This window comes from Parasteatoda tepidariorum, chromosome 1 (genome assembly GCF_982258835.1).
Source record: "Parasteatoda tepidariorum strain Cologne lab strain chromosome 1, Ptep-v5.0, whole genome shotgun sequence".
NCBI classification, from domain to species: Eukaryota; Metazoa; Arthropoda; class Arachnida; order Araneae; family Theridiidae; genus Parasteatoda; species Parasteatoda tepidariorum.
This window is the reverse complement of record NC_141755.1, coordinates 6,173,218-6,192,535: the sequence shown is the minus strand read 5'-3', so window position 1 is coordinate 6,192,535 and position 19,318 is coordinate 6,173,218. Positions and strand designations below refer to the sequence as shown.

Below are 19,318 nucleotides of genomic sequence, written 5' to 3'. Positions count from 1 at the left end.
GATAGATATGATTTTTTCTATTTGTTTTGGTTTTTGGAGAATGGATGAAAAAAGAATAATAAAATGGTGAATTAGTTTTTGTAGAATTTTGCGTTATTTCTTTTGTAAAAGGTTACGGCTGACATAAAGTAAACGCATAAAGAGATAAACTTAAAATAAAAGCAGACGATTAAATTAGAAGTCAATATTTAGAACGACAGAGTTGTTGATTCTTTTTAGATTAGTTTTATTGTGGAATTTGAGTTTCCTTATATCCCGTTACGGGTTTTCCAGTTGTTTATGATGTTTTCACTATCCCGTTACGGGTATTGCATATTTCTTAATGTTTGTGTTTGTTAATAAAAGTTTTTATTTAAAAGAAAAACTGAATAGTTCTTGATATAGCTTATGATACGTTACAAGGAACTCGTGCGAATTAAGTGTAGCCGGGATGTGAGTCTGGAATCTCTTAGAATGAATAAATTCTTCCCTCTTTAGAACTAGCGATGAACTACTTCATTTCATTCAAGAAGCATCTGAAAATTCTTAGTTTACGACAAGTAAGGTGTCCTTTTTTTATCGATTGTGATTTGGAAACTTTAACGTATTAATTACATACGATGAAAGAATCTGATTAGTTTCGAAGCTTGTTTTATAGGAACTTATACGAATGATACTAATCAGGATGTGAGTCTGGGATAGCTTAAAATGAATTAGTTGATTCCTGGTTAGAACTAATAATGTCTGTTGAATGTGAGGAGAAAAACACGTAGTTCACGACAATCGAAGTGTTTTTCGCTGATTTTGTGCACCGACGTTCTATGAAAGAATCTGGACAGTTCGTAAATTGTCTTATAGGTGTAACCAGGATGCCAGTCTTAAATGGCTTAAAATGTATGATGAATTCCTTTTGTTCAAAAAACGATCAAAAGCACTTAGTTTACAACAAAGCACGTTGAAGTTATAATTTTTTTAAGCAATTGTGATTCGTAGGAACAAAGAATGACAATTGAGGAGCAATAAAGTTCTCTCCAGTAGTTTATTTTCGTTCTGGAATGGCTTTCAATTCTCATCGTGTTAACCACCACTTTTATAATAAGAGGGGGAAAAAAGGAGGCCCAATAACTAATAAACTTGCAATAAAATTATAATGATTTATTATACACATAAGACTACTCTATAAGAAGATTTTTAAAAAAAAAATTTATAAAGAAAACTACTTTATGAATTCACTTATCTGTCAGAACTGTAAGATAATTTTAAAACAAGTGATCAAAGTTGAAAAAAAATGGTAATGGAAATTTTGACACTGTTTGTCTTCCACAAGAGAGATTCAATACATCAGTCAGGATTGAAACTACGAACTCAAATCACTCTCAACATTCAATTGAATCCTTTATTTATTTTTCGAAAAATTTAAAAAGTCTGATCTGTAAGTACCGTAAAAGTGCTGGGCTTATTCACTTGCCTAGAAGCACTTTGCACACCGTACACTACCACTTGTACCCATGAGATGAGAACAGCTGGCTTAAAATAAAGTCTTATTCTTTTATATATATGTATATATATTATTATTATATTTTTCTTATTCTTTTTTTATATATTATTATATTTTATGTATATATATATTTTTTTAATATTCTTTTCGCTCTGACATTTAAAACAAGAATCTTTACATCTCTCAGTTATATGGACTTATATTTCCTCAAAGGGGGGGGGGGTGGAGAGTAAGGGATGATTTCGTAGCAGTTTTGATCCAGGAAATGTTAAAGCTCGCTTGGAATGGAGGCATTTTTTTAAAAAAATTTAGACACGACAAAATTAGCAATTTTTTTTAATCGTAAATTTCCTTACACAAATATTGGGTAAAAAATCGTAATCCTAGAAGGCGCTGCGTCTCATAACTATGAAATGTGCGAGGGCTACGCCCCCTCTGCCCCTCCCCCGGTTAAATAGTCCCTGAGTATCACGCAAATTGTTCACATGTACAGTAATGGCACTATTCTAGGTTGCGAAACACTTATGATTAAAATTATTAGTAAAAAGTGCTCCAAAATTTTGTCATTCATTCTTTTAATTATTTTTGCTCCTTAGGCAAAGGTTTAAACTCATTGAGTGAATATATTTTAACAATGATATTTTAAAAGTTAAATTTCAGCAGTTGACAAATTACAACTTTTCTTAAAAATGTTATGATATAAAAAATAAAATTTTATGCGATTAATGGAAAATATATGAAGTAGATTAATTAACATCAAAACAAAATCTTCTCCGTCTTGAATGACTGAGTAATTTGAAATGTATATATTAAAGAAAGTAGAATTAAGTGATTTATTAGAAATATATACTTTATATTAACAAAATGCATTCACATTTTCAAGAAGTTTAATTTTTAGTCCTTTATTCATAAAAGCACTAAAGGGTCGAAACATAAATAAGCGAATCGTGATACGGTAGAAAAAACTAAAATCAATTCTGGATATAATTTTTTTCCCCTTCCTTCCGTTATAATTTTGTTTTGAAATTATTTTTACAAATTAATTTAATAGGAAAGACAAATGAATCAAATAGTTTGCTAAAATATCAACAGATGGCAGAAGTAGGGAAAGTAAATTTCTCCTGCATAATTTCTTATGTTTAATACTTCTGTTTCTTATTGAGTGAATATTTAATAGTTGATGCTGCCATCTAGTAGATAAGTATTGAAATGGATAATACCCTTCCAATTGAAACATGATTACCTTTCTCTTCAAATATTTATCAAAGAAATTATTTATTGATTCCAATTTGAGTTTTAAAAAAAATTGTTTAAACTTTTCCAGAATTATAATAGAACTGAAAAGGAGTACAGTATTAATTTATAATTTATACAGATTGAGAAATGCCGCTTAAAAAGTTGATTTTGCAGAATTTTCATCAAATGCATGTGTTAAAGTCATTGTTTTGGAATTATACTGTGAGTATGACAGCCTATCGCCAACGCGAAATAAGCTTGAGTTATAAAAAATTTTGCATAATGTACTTATTTTTCAAAAATGTACTAATTTTCAAGCTAATTTATTTATTTATTTCATAAAATCATATTTAATATAGCATTTTGAGTTTTCTGTGTTTAAACAGTAAAAATGTTAATTTTCTATTTGTACAAGACTCCGCCTAAAATCAGTTCATATTGTTCTTGTTCTTTTGATTTTATGAATTTTTTTTTTTTTTTTTTTTTTTTTTTTTGCAAGAATGATTTTATTTTTGAACTGTTACTTTGAGTACTTGGCTTTTTCCTTGTTACTTTTTAAAATGAATAGAATAATTTATTTTAAAACACATCTCCTCTTCTTTTCTATTAAAATATGAATTCTGTTGTTCGTTTAAGCATGGAAGAAATTAAATGTAAATAAATTTTCAACTAGCAATAATGAAAAAAAATCGTGTATCTAAATTCCATTAATTATTTCTGACTTAAATATCAGATACTAACACACACAAAAAGAGTCTGTATGTTTTTTAAAGAGATTGAATAAAATTCAAGAATAAATTGTACATTATTATAAACATTATAAAACTGTTTCAATACATTTCAAAAATTTATATATTTTTACATAAATTTTTAACTAAACTGTTTTATCAAAACTACAATTTCTTAATTCCTTTTATTTGAACACACAAAACTATTAAAGGGGTTTTTTAAAGCCTGTTAAAGAAAATAGAAATCGATAAATTCTCTCGTGCGGCAAAACAATTATAACAGTTTAACTATTTTAAAAAAATTTTACAAAACATTCGAATTGGCAAAATTTTTTGTGTCTCTTTTGAGACCGATTTTATAGTTACCAAGATGACATTGATATTTTCACATTCTGCACAATTTTCATTATTAGTATATGGGGTACTAACTAAAGATGGACTAAACTCTATATTTATTATGCTTACGGTAAATTTTTTTTTAAGTAAATGGGACCGAAAGATGTCATTATTCCACGATGGTTGAAAATTTTATTCAAAATAGTATTTTATCGTAAAAAAATTTAAAAAGATTAAAACACTATATGCGTATTTTTGATTTTTATACAAACATTGAAGGAAATTTACTCTACAAAGATAGAACTAAAAATCAAGTTCAGGAAAGCGAATAAAAGTATTAAAATATTTTAAAAGTTAAGCAGAAACCACATGTTGCATGCTGCTAACTTTAAAATTGCCCTTCTTCATACTTCATCCAATATTTAAAAAAATAAATAAAAACTTTTTTCTGATCAATTTGTCATCAGATGCCAAGTTTGTTTTTATTTAGAGAATTTTTCATAAAATTTATTGTATTTCAATTTTTAATCAATCAGTCGATCAACATAAATACTTAGTTCTTTGTTTAGCAGTCACTTAAATTATATATATTTTTTAATATAAATATATATATTTTTTTTAAATTTTATTGTATAGAATAAAAAGGGGAATTTACTACATACATTTTCATATATTATTTCCCAAAAAGTATTTGAAGTGGGAAAATGAAGGAAGAAATGCAAAAAGAAAATAATTACAGAACTTCTTCGAGATACAGAATGAACACCAGTAAAATTACTCATTGATAACTCCAACAATGTAAATTTGTGAATGTGTTTACAAAACGGTGACTGCTCGATACAAAATAATTAAGTAAAATAAAACAACAACATAAATTTTTCAATTAATTCTGACAGATAATATAATCGTTTTCTTCTTAAATTGTATCATTTTCATCGCTTGAATTTCAATTATTTTTAAATCTTCATCAATTCCCTCATTTAGTCATAGTTTTCTTCTTAAATTGCATACTTAAGAAAAAAGAGTAAGAAAATTTTATGAATTTCAGCTGTTTTTGCAAATTTTGCATTGTTTTTTTTTTTAGTACTTTTTTTGGTCTTTTCTGGATTTTAGTAAATTTTACAAAAGGTATTATCAGTTTAAAAAAACTTTTTCATTATTTTCTGTCTATTCTTTTATTTACAAGCATATATGGCAACGTTACTTTTAAAAAGTAACGAGTAAAAGTACAAGTATTTTTAAAAAAAGTAACGAGTAAAAAGTAAAAAGTTCTTATTTTAAAAAGAAACGAGTAAAAAGTACAAGTAAAAGTACAAGTACTAAACAAAAAAAGTAACGATTTTGAAGTACATTTCTAGGAAATCGAAAATTCAAAGTAACCTAAAATTTTATTGAATAATATTCTTATGTTCTTTAATGTTTTTGCAAAATTGTTGTTATTTATTTAATTTTTAATTTTGAAAGGTATGGACATTAATTTATTTTTAAATTCGGAAGAATATTATAATATAATTTTATAATATAATCGTATAATATAATTTAAAATCAAATATAATTTTAATATCAAACTTTTTATGGAATTGCACGAAAAAGAAATTTTATCTATTGATTTTAATTTTTAGTTCATTATTTTTATTTTTATAAATTACCATTGATTTAAAATTGTTTTACTCTACAGAAACGCGTTTTAAAAGCACAAACATAAACAAAGCAAACACGGAGTTTCAAATAGCTTTGTGATCGTTGAGCTAGTAAAACATAATTGAATGTGCAGTGTAAGTTGAAACAGAACAGTCTGCAGTTTTATTTGTAACAATGGCTAATGCTGAAGTCATGCGAGAAAATCATTTTCCGAACATTTCTGCCTAACGGAATAATTAAAATTTGTAAACGAATTTTAGTATCAGCGGCTAAATTAATACCTTCGAGTTTTCAAGAGTTAAAATAGTAATTATAATAGTTTTTAATAGCACAAATAGTCCTGAAGTTCTTAGAGATTTGACTGGGCGTTGTTTGACAAGGTCGGGCATAAACATAATTTTAGTAAAAAATGTACTAGGTAAAATTGTATTTAGTAAAAAATTTATTAAGACAAAAATGTATTATTAGTGAGTTCAAAAAGAAAATTGAAAAACGTAATAACAAAATCCAACATCTTTTATTTAAAATGTATTAAATAAATGCATAAAACTCGAAAATGAATGAAAATAACTTGCTAATTAATATTTTTATTCATTTTGCAAAATAATTGCATTTCGAAAGTGGTGTCACTGAGTGTGCTGCGGGAATTTCTCATAACGTGCTTAGCCACGCTGAATAAGTGCTCCACTGGAGGTCAGGGTATTTAAACACGAAGTTAGCTGTGAATACATATATATGTCACATTAATTTTATAAATTAGAAAAACATAAGCATTTTTTTAAAATGTATTTTCTTTTTAATTTTTTTTTTAGAAAGTTTACCGAGTTTTAAAAAAAAGTAACTATTTCATTCGATATTTCCGTTACAAATACTTGTACTTTTTCCCTAAAAAAGTAACGAAAGTACAAGTAAAAGTACTAAATTTATAAAGTAACGAAGTACAAGTAAAAGTACGTACTTTTTACTTGTACCGGCGGTACAAGTAACGAAAGTAAAAGTACTGCCATATATGTTTACAAGTGATATTAACAATATATCCTTACAAATTCTCTTTTTTTTATTTTTTTTTATTTTCTGAATTTAAACAATTTTTACAAATCATGAGGTCATTCTACTTTTACAAAGTATTTTTTTTTACACTTCGGGTATTCTTATGTATTTACATGCGATATTATCGTTTTCTTCTTACGGTATCTTTTTCTCTTTTCTGAACAGCTGGAGATGCAGAAACTCTCATACTTTCTATTTCTGAGAGCAACCAATATGTTTTCATTTTACCTTTTCCCTGAAAAAGAAAAAAATGTACTAAAATTATTCATTAATTTTTAGCACATAAACAACGCACATTTATTGTATTAATTGTTTTTAACAAGGAATATAGTTAATTGACAAGAACATAATAAGGGAATAATCAACAAGGAATATATTGTCAATTGTCCGAAAATTTCAATCAGATCACTTGGAGAGAAGATCGAAAAATGGGCATTTTTCATTGGTTTAAAACTGCCATTAATAAAAATAAAGTTGCAGAGGATTCTGTTTTTGAAAATATGTTAAATATTGCATCAGTGATATTTGCTCTCATTGTAAAAAGGAGTTTGTTTTTTTTTGCACATTCATAGATATTTAATTATTTTAACTCGTTATGTCAGATAAACTTAGTAATCAACATAGGCTGGTTGCATGGGCAGACTACGCAGAAGATTAGCGTTTCTAAAATCGTCTGAAACCACATGTTTACTTTCTTTGTAGTTATGCTTTAAAAAATTGTTTATATAAAGATAAAAAAATTTAAATTAACGTTCTTCGAAATTAAAAATATCAGTTGAGAACTTAAAAAGAAAAATTAATGAAGAAAGAGTGCTAATTCGTACAAGAAAAACGTAAAAGGTTGCCATACTATTATAGCCAGCCATCCCTGGGATTCGAAACCGGTTCACCTCATAGGATGGCGAATGCTCTATCCCCTGAGCCACCACCGCTCGATATTAAGTTTTAATTGAAATAAAAACGTACTAAAAATAAAAATTATTGTAGGAAGGGATCCAAGTTATTTAAGAGAGACTTAAAAAATAACCTGATTATCATTGACACTTATGATCCTTAATGAATTTTGTTAATATCTTCTAATTGAAAAAAAAAATCCTTGCTCTTAAATAAAAAACGAAGTTAATGGAGAAAAGGCGTTTTTCATTCGTTCAGGGTAACCATAAAAAATATCCGTGCTATTATAGACGTCAATGATTCTGAATTAATTTTCGTAATATTAATAACTGAAAGAAAAGTAAGCAACGAACTAAAAGACGAAATTAATAAATTAATGACACTAACTCGTTTAGAAAAAAAACGTAAAAAATAGCCATATTATTGACGCTAGTATTGCTTAATTAATTTTTATCTTGGAATCATTAAATTATGCTATTTGGTGTAGTTTCAATTAGTACCAAATATAATAGTAAAGTAATTAATATATTTGATACTTATTGAAGCTACATCAAAATTGCGCAGTTTTAATATAGACACTATTTAAAGAAGTTTTTCACGAGCCCTAAATAGGTACTAGAAAAAAATCACACGATTGAGTTAAATTTTAATTACCACGAGTTCACCTCGAGCAATAGCATCATACGAAATAGCACTTAATACAATCAATCTTTATTTCGATGGAAGGGATTATTTAGAACATTGTCTGTTTAATCTAGAAATTTAAAGTCGGCTGCAATGGAAAATATATTATTAATAAACAATAAAAAAATTGGAATTTTTTTATCATTAAATATTGTGCTGGTATATGTTTTTCAGTTTCTTGCATGAATTCGTAGTGTGGTTTAATACTGAATTTTTCATAGTTTTAATAAATTTGATTGTACGGAATACCGGTATGCAGCAAGTATTTAACAAAATGTTTCTTTTTTAAACTTTTGACATAAATTTTTAAAATCTGAGATGAAAAAAATTATATAAGTTTTTTTTCATGTATTCTAAAAAGTACATACATATTTAAATTCGTCGAGCTTACACTTTAGGTTTAGTTCTTGAAAGTAAAAAAATATTGAGGGGAGTATATTTTTCTTTTACAAATATAACTTAAATCAGTATTTTTTTCTTCAGACACATACGTAAAAAAAAGTTTAGTTTTCGTTTGAAAGGTTGTTTTAGTATTTCACTAATATAGAGAATATAAGAATTTTATTTTTTTCTAGCAAAATTCATATGCATGAGAAATTTAAAATATATTGTTCATAAATCAAACTTTTAAATATTTCTTAATACTAACCTTAACTTCGATTTCCTCTCTCGAAATCAACTTGAAATTTCCAAAATAATCTAGAGCCACCTTTGTATCTGGACTCACATGTATTTTTAGTGCTAAAAATGAAATAATGAAATGTTACATTTTGTACATTGCATCACTTTCCATAAATAGTAATACAAGTCTAAAATATTAAATTTTATGAATTAAAAAGTTTCGTGCTCTCTCTAAAAGTTGTTTCTTAATTTAGAAATTATACGAACATCGTAAATAATTTTTGTAAAAAAAATATAGATAAATTAAGATATTATCTATATTTCAGAATCTTATTGCAAGTAAAACCAACAGAAAAACTGGTCCCTACACTATAAAAACTTTGCCATAAAATCTCTTCAAATTTGATGTTGAACAACCCAAAATTTTATTTCAAGTTAACACCAGCACTCTCAAAAATAAACTCTCAGTCTTGTTGATTCAGCAATCCTCAAATCTGTATTTCATTTATTTTGGGAATAATTTCGTCACAAAATCATGCGATTTGTAACAAATTGCGAACTCTTAAACACATGACGAAAATGTTTTCTCTACTCGGAACCTTATCCTAGTGTATTGTGGTAGATTATTAACTGAAATGACGAAACTAGGATGAAGACTAGACGATTAAATATAAAGCGACGAAGTAAGCCGGACGGCTGTATGATTGTCAGAGACTTGGCTTAGTACCAAGAAGATCTAGGGCTCGAATTCAGTTTCAAGTATGGACATAATTTATATCTCTGATCAATCTGCCCTTCTTGTACTGTTTATAAGACTTCAATCCATCTATATGATGCCTTCGATAAAGTGATTATTTGAAAAGTTAAATGCATTAGGAACTGAGGTTTTGCATTAAAAACTTGGGGGGGGGGGGTTGATTTCTTCACTCTGAGGGGGAAAAAGATTACACCAAGCACGCAAAACATGAATTATTGTCACTTCCGAAAACATCAATCTTGTTGCAATTTTTATGTCACCAGCAGTTTGTTTACAATCGAATACACGTTGGTGTTTAGTTTGCTGTCCTCTTGGAAGCCGGTAAACAATATCTACTTCGCAGTTAAAATACGTATGTTTATTTTTAGTTATGTTATAAAGTACGTGTGATATAAAGTAAATAAATTTTTAAATATCTGTGTGAATTGCATTAAATAATTATATAATACCTAATTTTTAGTCGCTTTTGTTAAGCCTATTTCGAATTCATTTAAATTTAAATTTTCAATTTAAATCTTCAATTAAAATTTTCTCCGTGTTACGTGCATGTTTGATTAACAACTAAACTTATTTTAAGAATAGTAATTTTCGTATCGTAGCGTTGCCGTCAGGATTATAGGTTAAAATAATAAATTGGTTAAAATTAAAGACTGCTTTCAAGATTAGACTTCAAACATCTATAAACTAACACTCTTTTATTTTATATCTTAAAAGAATCAATCGGAAAATGAAAGCATTAACATCAAGTTCTTTATAAATAAAATGAATGGTAATTTTGAAAGAAAAAACATACAACAAAATTGAATAGGAAAATGGTTAATTTATGTATCTTTGAAGAATATCTAATAGAATTCTCTTCATTTACTTTCATATTTATTCAAATTCTCTACGCAAACATTTTTTAACACAGTTAGAGAAACGAACAATGGTAAATAAATGAGAAAAATTGTTTGAATTGCTCCTTTGCCATGCCATAAATATTTTTTTTTTAAAAAATTCGCCTATTTCATTTTTTGCTTTTTAAAATATTGACATTAGCCGTGCAGTGCGCATAAAAACAAACGAACCACCCCTAACAACTTTTGATCTAAAGATTGGATCTTCACGTTATTGGACTCAATCTTAATGGTTCGAGGGAGTGACCTCAAATATTACCAATAAGCGCAGACGATAATTTAAGTTACGAAATCAGACACAAAAACGTACTTTCAGAGAAAGTATGCTTTTGTGTCTGATAAACATATCCTTATTCAACGGATTCAGATTTTTACAGTGTAGATGCAGAATAAGAAGCAAATGAAAATACGAAATTAGGCAATTTAAATACAATAAGGGAAGATAAATGTGAAGAGAGTTCAGACACTTGACCTGCTCTAAAACACTTACACCTACAGCCTACACCTAAAATTGGGCATTATTGAATAATTGAAATATTTTCTTATTGCAACTTTTATGTGATTCATGTCTAGTAAACAGATAAATTCCAAGAAAAAAAGTAAGCTGCGGCCTTAGATTGAAGAATTTTTTTTCAGCAGTTGTATTTTTAGGAAGCTAAGATGCAACTAAGGAGTTGTAATTGCGTTTTTCTTTTAATTACTTTTTTACGCATTTTTTCTCACTTTTTTGCTTAATGTTATAATTTACTTCGCTACTGAAACTCTTCGAGGCTTAGAAACTTGAAATTATTAGGTTGTTTAAAACAAATTAAGTATAGTTAATCTTTATTTTGATTGGATGAACAACTAAAACTGTGTTTTATTTAATCTAATAATGTAAAGCTCCCAGCAAGGACAAATAATAATACTAAATAAAAAGAATTATTTTAGTTTTTTTAATTGTGTTGATATATGTCTTAAAGTTTTGAGCGTGGTTGCGTAGTGTTGTTCATTACTGATTTATTGATTATTAAATATTTTTCACCACCGTATGGAGAAGGGGTATTCAGCTAGTAATAAATGAAATGGAAATGATTTGTTTTCCACACAGTCAAAAAAGGTTCAATAAAATATACTGACTGGAGATTTTATTCACGTCAGGGAAAGTGCCTTAGTATAGCAATCATTTTTGGCTTTGATTTATATTGCACTGTAAATACACTACTATATTAAAGCGTCGAAATCTTTGTTAGAAAAGTGCGAGTTTTTATTACGATAACCTGCTTCAAGATTATTTATATTTTATGTATAAATCTAAATAAAAGAAAAAAAAGTATTCTATTTAGTCTCGGGACAGGTTATTTAAGCACTTACCAAATAAATAGACTGTAACTTTAATTTTACTCCCGTCAATTTCACAAATTTCTTTAATATCTTAATTTTCAATGCAAAAATGTGTTTTATAGCTAAAATATTTCTTACTACATCTTAATGGTAAAAATACCGACATAACGCAGAAAAATAGAGAGATTTTGCACTTTCACTTAATATCCTACGCACTCACGTACGAATGTTATGTACAGTTTCCACTAAACACACCTGGTTTTCAACAGAGTTTGCGTAAAACCTGTGTACGGGAGAATGCTTGATGCTACTGAGAATGCGAAATCACTCCCTTAGTAAAATCATATACCTGAACCATAGTGTGGGTACTTTAAACAAGTAATACCACGCAAATTTTCTCTCTCAATAAGGTAATAAAAGGTATCAAGTTTCCGAAAAAGTTGTATCATAATATTATTTAATCAAGTTTAAGAAAGATTAATTTACTCAGCAATAAGATTCAACATTGAAATTTATTTTGGTGGTAGAAGATTAAAGCGATGTAAAGTTCAAGAAAATCTAGAAATATATATAAACACCAAGAGGTTTTCATTTTTAAAAATTCAAAAATCGAATTTGAAACCCTCCCCCCTTTTTTTTTCTTACGCTCTCCAGTTGACTCCATCCTAGAGGCAGTGTTGATAGTATCACCAAACAAACAATACCTCGGCATTTTCTGACCCACCACGCCTGCGCAACAAGGGCCTGCAAATAAAAATAATGCAACCATCAAAAAATATGTCACAGTCGAAATCGGTAAAAAAACATTTTCGAAATAACGTACCCGAATGTATACCGATTCTAAGTTTCACTGTATCGTCTGGTCTATGCCTTATTGTGAAAGAAGTGACAGCGTTCAAGAGAGCCAATGACATTCGTGCAATTTCTTTGGCGTGTCTCAGACCATTTCTATCTGGAAGTCCTGAGACAACCATGTAAGCATCCCCAATTGTCTCCACCTATTCAATGAATTTAATACTTTAGTGAAATGACAACATATTAAAAACTTCATTCAAAAGTGCCAAAGTGAATTCCTGTTTGTTAGCATTCGAAATACAAGGAAAAAAAATATGTCTTTTGTTGAATAATACAGTAAAAAGAAATTTCATTTAAACTGAAAACAAACTTAGATTATGAATCTTCAGTTTAAATTTATTTTGAATTTTAACATTTTGCATTTAATTAAGTTTATGACATCTCTTTGACACATGGTATTTTTTTTTATTTTAATTATTCGATTTGAGATGAATCTCTCTAAATAATACTAGGTTATGTTATTTCTTTAACTTGTATTCACAGTTTCGTTGTGCACCAATTGTGCTACTAATATTTTATAAAAATTTAGAAATTGAGTAAGACATAGCAAAGAAAGATTATTCAAAAAATTTACTCTGAAATCAATTTTTTAATATTTTCCCGTAACTTTAAAAAAACATTTAAAATATAATGACAATGGTACTCTATAGTAAGAGTTTCTTCTCAAGAAATATTTAATTCTAAAAATTATTAGTTATTTGCATCTAATAATTTGAATCAATTTAAATTTTGAGTAGAACACTGCCGAGGAATTCATTTGGACAGGCGATTCAGCCAAAACTCTGTTAAATACAAGACGACTAACTTTTGAATATTTTCACACCTTGAAATCTATGGTTCACGGAATCTGGTAAAATTACGATATTGTAGGGTGTAAGGAATTTATAAGAGTAATTCTGGTTAATAAAACAAAAATATACAGCATTTAAACTATTTATTTGATGAAGTTATGTTCATTTGATACCGGATATACTGGTTTAACCGAAAATTGGGTTTTCTAAATAATAGAACTAGTCCTCACATATAAATTTAATAAAAAATACAAAAATGAAAAATAAATTTAGCTAAATAAATAGTTTTTATGCCATTCTCTAAGGTGCAGTGGAAAAATTATCAAATTTTACAACATTTACCAAATGTTACCACACATTATACAATTGTATTTTATTGTCAGTTTTATAAAATCATTACTAAAGCTTTTCAGAAAAAAATTATCGAGCTTTTTTGTATACCCATTAAGGAAGAAACACTGTTAATTTTACCATATTCTGGTAGTTTTGTTCATACTTTTTTCTCAGTGTATTATATTTAAGTGCAGTAATGCATTTAGGCAAAACAACTCACTTTATATACTTCGAAATCGTTGATAATGGCATCAAAGCATGTGTATAAGTCATTCAAAAAATCTACAACCTACAACGGAAAAATAATAATAGTTTAATCTAACACATTATTATTACAGATATAGATTAACATTTTATTTTATTTACCTGAATGGGAGTGCTTGATGAACACATTTCTGTAAATCCGACCACATCGCTGAAGAAAACTGTCACATTTTCAAAATATTCTGGCTCAACAGATTTGCCTCGTTTCAACTGCTCTGCAACTGATCTAGATTGAGAGTAATTTATAGAATAATCATATCATTAAAAATATAAAAAAATATCTTCATTTTTAAGCATGTTTTTAATTATTAAAATTACTTGTTCCAAATTAAAATTCTCAAAAATAGAATTTAAAATAACAGGAAAAAAATGTTTTACAATTTTCATTTTGCAAAAAATGAAAAAAAAAATCTATTTAAATATCTAATAAGGAGTTAATTATTTGAAACGACCACAAAAAGAAAATTGCAAAAATAGTGGTCAGCACACTCTCCACATATCAAACTTCGATATCTAGAAAACCATGTTATTTCAAATAAAAGATATTTCCCCTTGTGCCATTACATATCTACCTAATGTTTTATCGGAAGTTCATTGTAAGCCAATTATTATTTATTGAATGCATAATTATTTTTGTCCCTACCTTCTAAAAATAAAATTATCATTGTTATATTTAGACCTATTGTCAACTATCATTAATACATATTTATCCGTAGTTTTTCTTAGGTTTTATGACTCTACTTTTTGTGTAATATTTTCAAATATACTTTTCTACTTTTCAGAACATATTTAGTTCTGAACTTGTTATCTCGAAAATCTCCCTTCAACTTTGAGACATCGAGAGTATGCTTTTTATCTGATTATAATTTTATATTTGAGTTCATTCACTTAAACTTACATGGCAGTCTCATGATTCATTGGAAACTAATAAATCTACTAGTTTGTCTATTGGACGAAGTGTATGGTCAAGAAGCTAACTTTTGAGCATAGAATTTTCAACAGTGTGTTAGTTGCATTTTCTTTATGTTCTAAGGAACTAAAAATGATCGTCAATTATTTTAAAGAAAGTGACTGCAAACGATTAGTTTTTAAGGACATTGTTTCAAACATAAGCGTTGTTGTAGAGTTTAAGGGTAAATTATCACCAAGTTTTTGAGCTTTAAAGGTTCATTTATTACTCAATTATTCTTTTAAACAATTATAAACAATTGATAAAGTATGTTTCATTTATATGGTTATCATCTGTTAAAATATTCAATTTACTGAACAATCGTTTATCTAAGCAAATTGATAAAATTTCTTGATTTAAAAGACTACCGTCAATTGAGATATGCAATTTATTTAACAATCATTATTCTAAACAATTGATTACATTTGTGTGACTTATAGGGATACCGTCTATTGAGATTGGCAATTTATGAAACGATATTTATCTAAACAATCGACAAATTAAGCTTGATAGATAAACTTACCTAAGCTATCATTTGCAATTCATTATACAAAAATGCGCACCTAACAACATTCGATTTATTAATAAAATAGCTAACAAGAAGTTTTTTTTTTTTTTTTTTTTTTTTTTGTTTCGTTATTATGCATACTAGGTGTGTCACAATTCCCTCGCAGTGCTTGGAAAGCTTAAAACAACCAAAACATATTGCCAATAAATCAACAAATTTAACTTTACTTGATAAGGAAATATTACAAGTTTTTTACGTGTTTACGTGTTTTTTACACGAAAACTTGCATGCTAAATACCTGAACTTTTGGTCATGCAGCACAATTCTTACCATACTCGCGGCAGCATATCACGATCAATAGTAGCAAATGAGATTGCGATCTTGCGTTGTTGTTCTGTCGAATCACGTGCCCGTAGGGCGGCACAAACACATAAACCTCGAGAAAAAATTACAAAGTTAAGTATGGAGAGCGCGGTAGTCACCTAAGAAACTGGTTGTCCTCGTCCGACCCGTGTTCAATCCAACGACAATGAAGCTCTATAGTTAGGAAATCACGAAAGTCTGTCAGATAACGGTGGAGGGGGAGTGACTCCCCCCCCCCCGATGTTGAAACATGAACGATGCATTATCTTACTGTATTAACCACAGTTGCAACATATTGTGGTAAACATTGGCCATTAACTGAATATTGACTGATTCGTCATCAAAGGTTCACAGACGGAACAGTTGTGGAAAAGCATTTGTTTATCAGGTAACGAAAAGTTCGTTGATGTATTGATAATATTTTGCTCGTTATAAGCCCGGTGGGATTACGACACACCCTGTTCTTTAAAATCTTATACCTCGGCAAAACCTGGTAAAGTAGTTCTTCGGATTTCTTCTTTTCCTCCATGAATGCTGCTGTCCTCTGTTCAACGAGTGACTCTAAATTGTGAGCATATTGTTCCATTCTCGACAAAAGATTGTCCATGATGTTCACTTCACCATTTTGACCCCTGAAAAATGTATTCAAATCCATTTCATTAGTTTTTTGGTGTTTATGATTCGCCAGCTATTGGAAGTCAATGCTTATTAATTTCATTTATGCATGGTTATTGGTTATTGTAAGCGTCTACTCAAATTTTATTCTTTAAAAATCAAAGCTAATTACTTATTTTCAGTTGCTACTAATTGTGGCCTTTCACATTTATAATTATTGATAATTAAGAACTATTAATCTACTTATTATTAAATGCAATAACTCAATTAGTTTTATAGTATCTATTTCAAACGAAATTTCAATTAAATGCTAATTAATAATTTCAATTAAACTTATTATTTGCACAAATCATTTTATCTAATAATAATATTCTAACAATGTTATGTCCATTTAATGTCTATATGAGTTTTCGCTATAAAAATTTTGTCTGTAAAATTTTTAAGTTATTAACAGTTAAGTTATTGATAGTTGTTTGTTTGATTTTTAAGTTGCTTTTAGCCTGTCTGTTATTAATAACTGCATTTAAGCTCCTACGTTCCAATACTGATGACTGTATTTATTATCTGGGTGTGGTCGTTTGTAAATAATTGAGAATTTAAATCACTTATATTTAAGTTTTAAGAATGGTCTAATGTTACCTTACGGTAAAGTTTGAAATCAAAAGAAATCGCTATGAATTGTTTTAACTAAAAGTTTAAAAATCGTTCTTCCAATTTGCCAAATATTCAGATTTAATAGCTGTAAAAGGGTCCCTGTTCTTCTAAAAATCAACTCATAGACAGACTTATTGAATAACTGGTAGATTAATTGCTTTGTTATCTGTAGACATTGAAAATGGGTCTATTTTTAAACATATACCTCCAGTTTTTCGATTGAAGTTGCATAGAAATTAACAAATTATACGCTACTGACACTACAGCTGGTCAAACTTGTAAAGAAGTATATGTAATTTGTATTTTTACTGACAGTAGAAGAATAAAATCGTTATAGTGCTTTGTACCTGTTTAAAATTCGCATTTCAGCCTTGACTTGGCTAATATCAGGTCTGTCATCTGCATCTTCGCTCCAACATCTTTTCATAAGCATTATTAAAGCAGCTGAGCAGGTCTCTTTTGGTACAACAGGGCGAAAAGGCGGACTTTCACATACTCGGATCCTAGCAAGAATTTCTGAAAATGTTTACAAATTATTATAGTTCTTTCATAATTGCAACACAATATACAAAAATTTGAATCTATCGTTACACCTCGCCTTGCTAAATCATGCATTTGGATACATCGCCACGTTTATATATCTGTTGAAAAACTATTATAGTTCGTTCTCACTTGTAACACAATGAACAAAAATTTGAATCTATAGTTACACCTCGTCTTAGAATATAATGCATTTGGATACATCATTATCTTTTTCATGTCTGTTTAAAAATTACAACAGTTCTTTATTAACTGCAATACAGTGTACAAAAGTTTGAATTTATCGTTACATCTCGCCTAGGTATCTAGGTATATCATACATTTGGACATAACGTCATATTTTTTATCAATGTTTAAAAATTACAACAGTTCTTTATTAATTACAATACAGTGTACAAAATTTTGAATTTATCGTTACATCTTGTCTAGGTATATCATGCATTTGGATACATGATCATCTTCTTTGTCTCCAAAAGTGAAAATACGCTTATTTTTTTGTAATTTTAAAATTAAGCACCATATTTATACCTTGAAGTCTGTACAACCATAGTTTCGTAGAAGTATATTGAACGAGTAAATGTAGCGTTTCAGTGTGTCATAAAGAAACTAACTGTGAAAAAAAATTGAAGTTTGAACTAAAAATAGACGAAAGTTACGAAAAAAGTTATAAGTATTAACAATATCTCGTATTTTACATTATTTTCTATAATTTTTTAATCGAGACTTTTAGCGACAAGATTTTGCAATATCATTTTACCTATTCTTACGATCACTTCCTCATGTTATGAAGTAACTGCGCATGCCCGACATCATGGTCTTCAAAATTGGAGCATGCTTCAAAACAATAATATATGAACGGTAAAAGTTACGACATGAATACAAACAGGATAGATTGTTTCTTTTAATACATAATTTACAAAAATGCAGGCAAAAAACTCCCAAATGCTTGAACTATCTAATTCCAGCTGTATCGAAGAAAATAATGCTAAACAACTTTTTTTTAAGCCGAAAGTTGATATTGCCCTATCCGTTCTACAAAGTATGTAAAATGCAAATTCTGATCAATTCTAGTGGCAAAAATGTAGAACAATTTTAAGTAACATGTTTGTGACCTTAATTTTCGACATTAAATAGATTTTTTGAATTTTGTATAGTCACTTTATTTGTATCATAAAAGCATATAATCACTAATTTTTAAAGATAGTTAAGCCTCTGATTAATATGGATAATAATTTATAAATATATAAAACATAGCACGACTGAAAAATACAGCAACATAGCAATTAATGTTTACTGGTAATTGAATTATGATCCTATTATGCACTACTATTTTCGGTGTATATATTTCTCCAACAATTTCATTGAAATTTGATATAAAAAATTTGTAAAAAAAATTTAAAGAAAAGCAACAAAAACTGATTGAGGCTTCCATACTGGCTCACCAGCTACGGTCATCGAGCTTCGGAAAGGATAGAATGGCTCTTCACGCAAACTGATCTCTTGCAATATAATTCCAAGACTGTAGATATCACCTTTGGTTGTTCCCTCGGGTGGACACACAGGTAGCCTTAGAAGCTCCGGTGATTTCCATAGAAATTCTGAAAATAGAGAATCACAAAAATTTTAGAAATTTTTGAGTTTAACACATGCAAAAATAATTATGTTTTTTATGTCATAATATTATATATTTATTGTAACTAAAATTGATAATACTGCATTGCAAAAAAGGGAATATTTTTTCAAGGTCTGATACGATTGTAGATTTTTATGTAGAATAATGTAATAAATCCGAATATGACATTC

At 28.2% G+C, this 19,318-nt stretch overlaps 1 protein-coding gene across 1 annotated transcript in view; it reads right to left on the bottom strand.

Annotated features, from left to right (window-relative positions):
- Positions 1 to 6,430: 6,430 nt before the first annotated feature.
- The window catches only part of LOC107451998 (atrial natriuretic peptide receptor 2), a 73,942-nt gene continuing 61,054 nt past the window's right edge, over positions 6,431 to 19,318 (bottom strand). The window contains exons 15-23 of the mRNA XM_043042162.3: positions 18,958 to 19,113; positions 17,323 to 17,491; positions 16,186 to 16,338; positions 13,989 to 14,112; positions 13,843 to 13,911; positions 12,467 to 12,641; positions 12,289 to 12,387; positions 8,696 to 8,787; positions 6,431 to 6,703 (exon numbers count right to left, since the gene is read on the bottom strand). Coding sequence (XP_042898096.2) covers positions 6,590 to 6,703; positions 8,696 to 8,787; positions 12,289 to 12,387; positions 12,467 to 12,641; positions 13,843 to 13,911; positions 13,989 to 14,112; positions 16,186 to 16,338; positions 17,323 to 17,491; positions 18,958 to 19,113 — 1,151 coding nt within the window. The 3' untranslated portion in view covers positions 6,431 to 6,589. The remainder of the gene's footprint in view (positions 6,704 to 8,695; positions 8,788 to 12,288; positions 12,388 to 12,466; positions 12,642 to 13,842; positions 13,912 to 13,988; positions 14,113 to 16,185; positions 16,339 to 17,322; positions 17,492 to 18,957; positions 19,114 to 19,318) is intronic.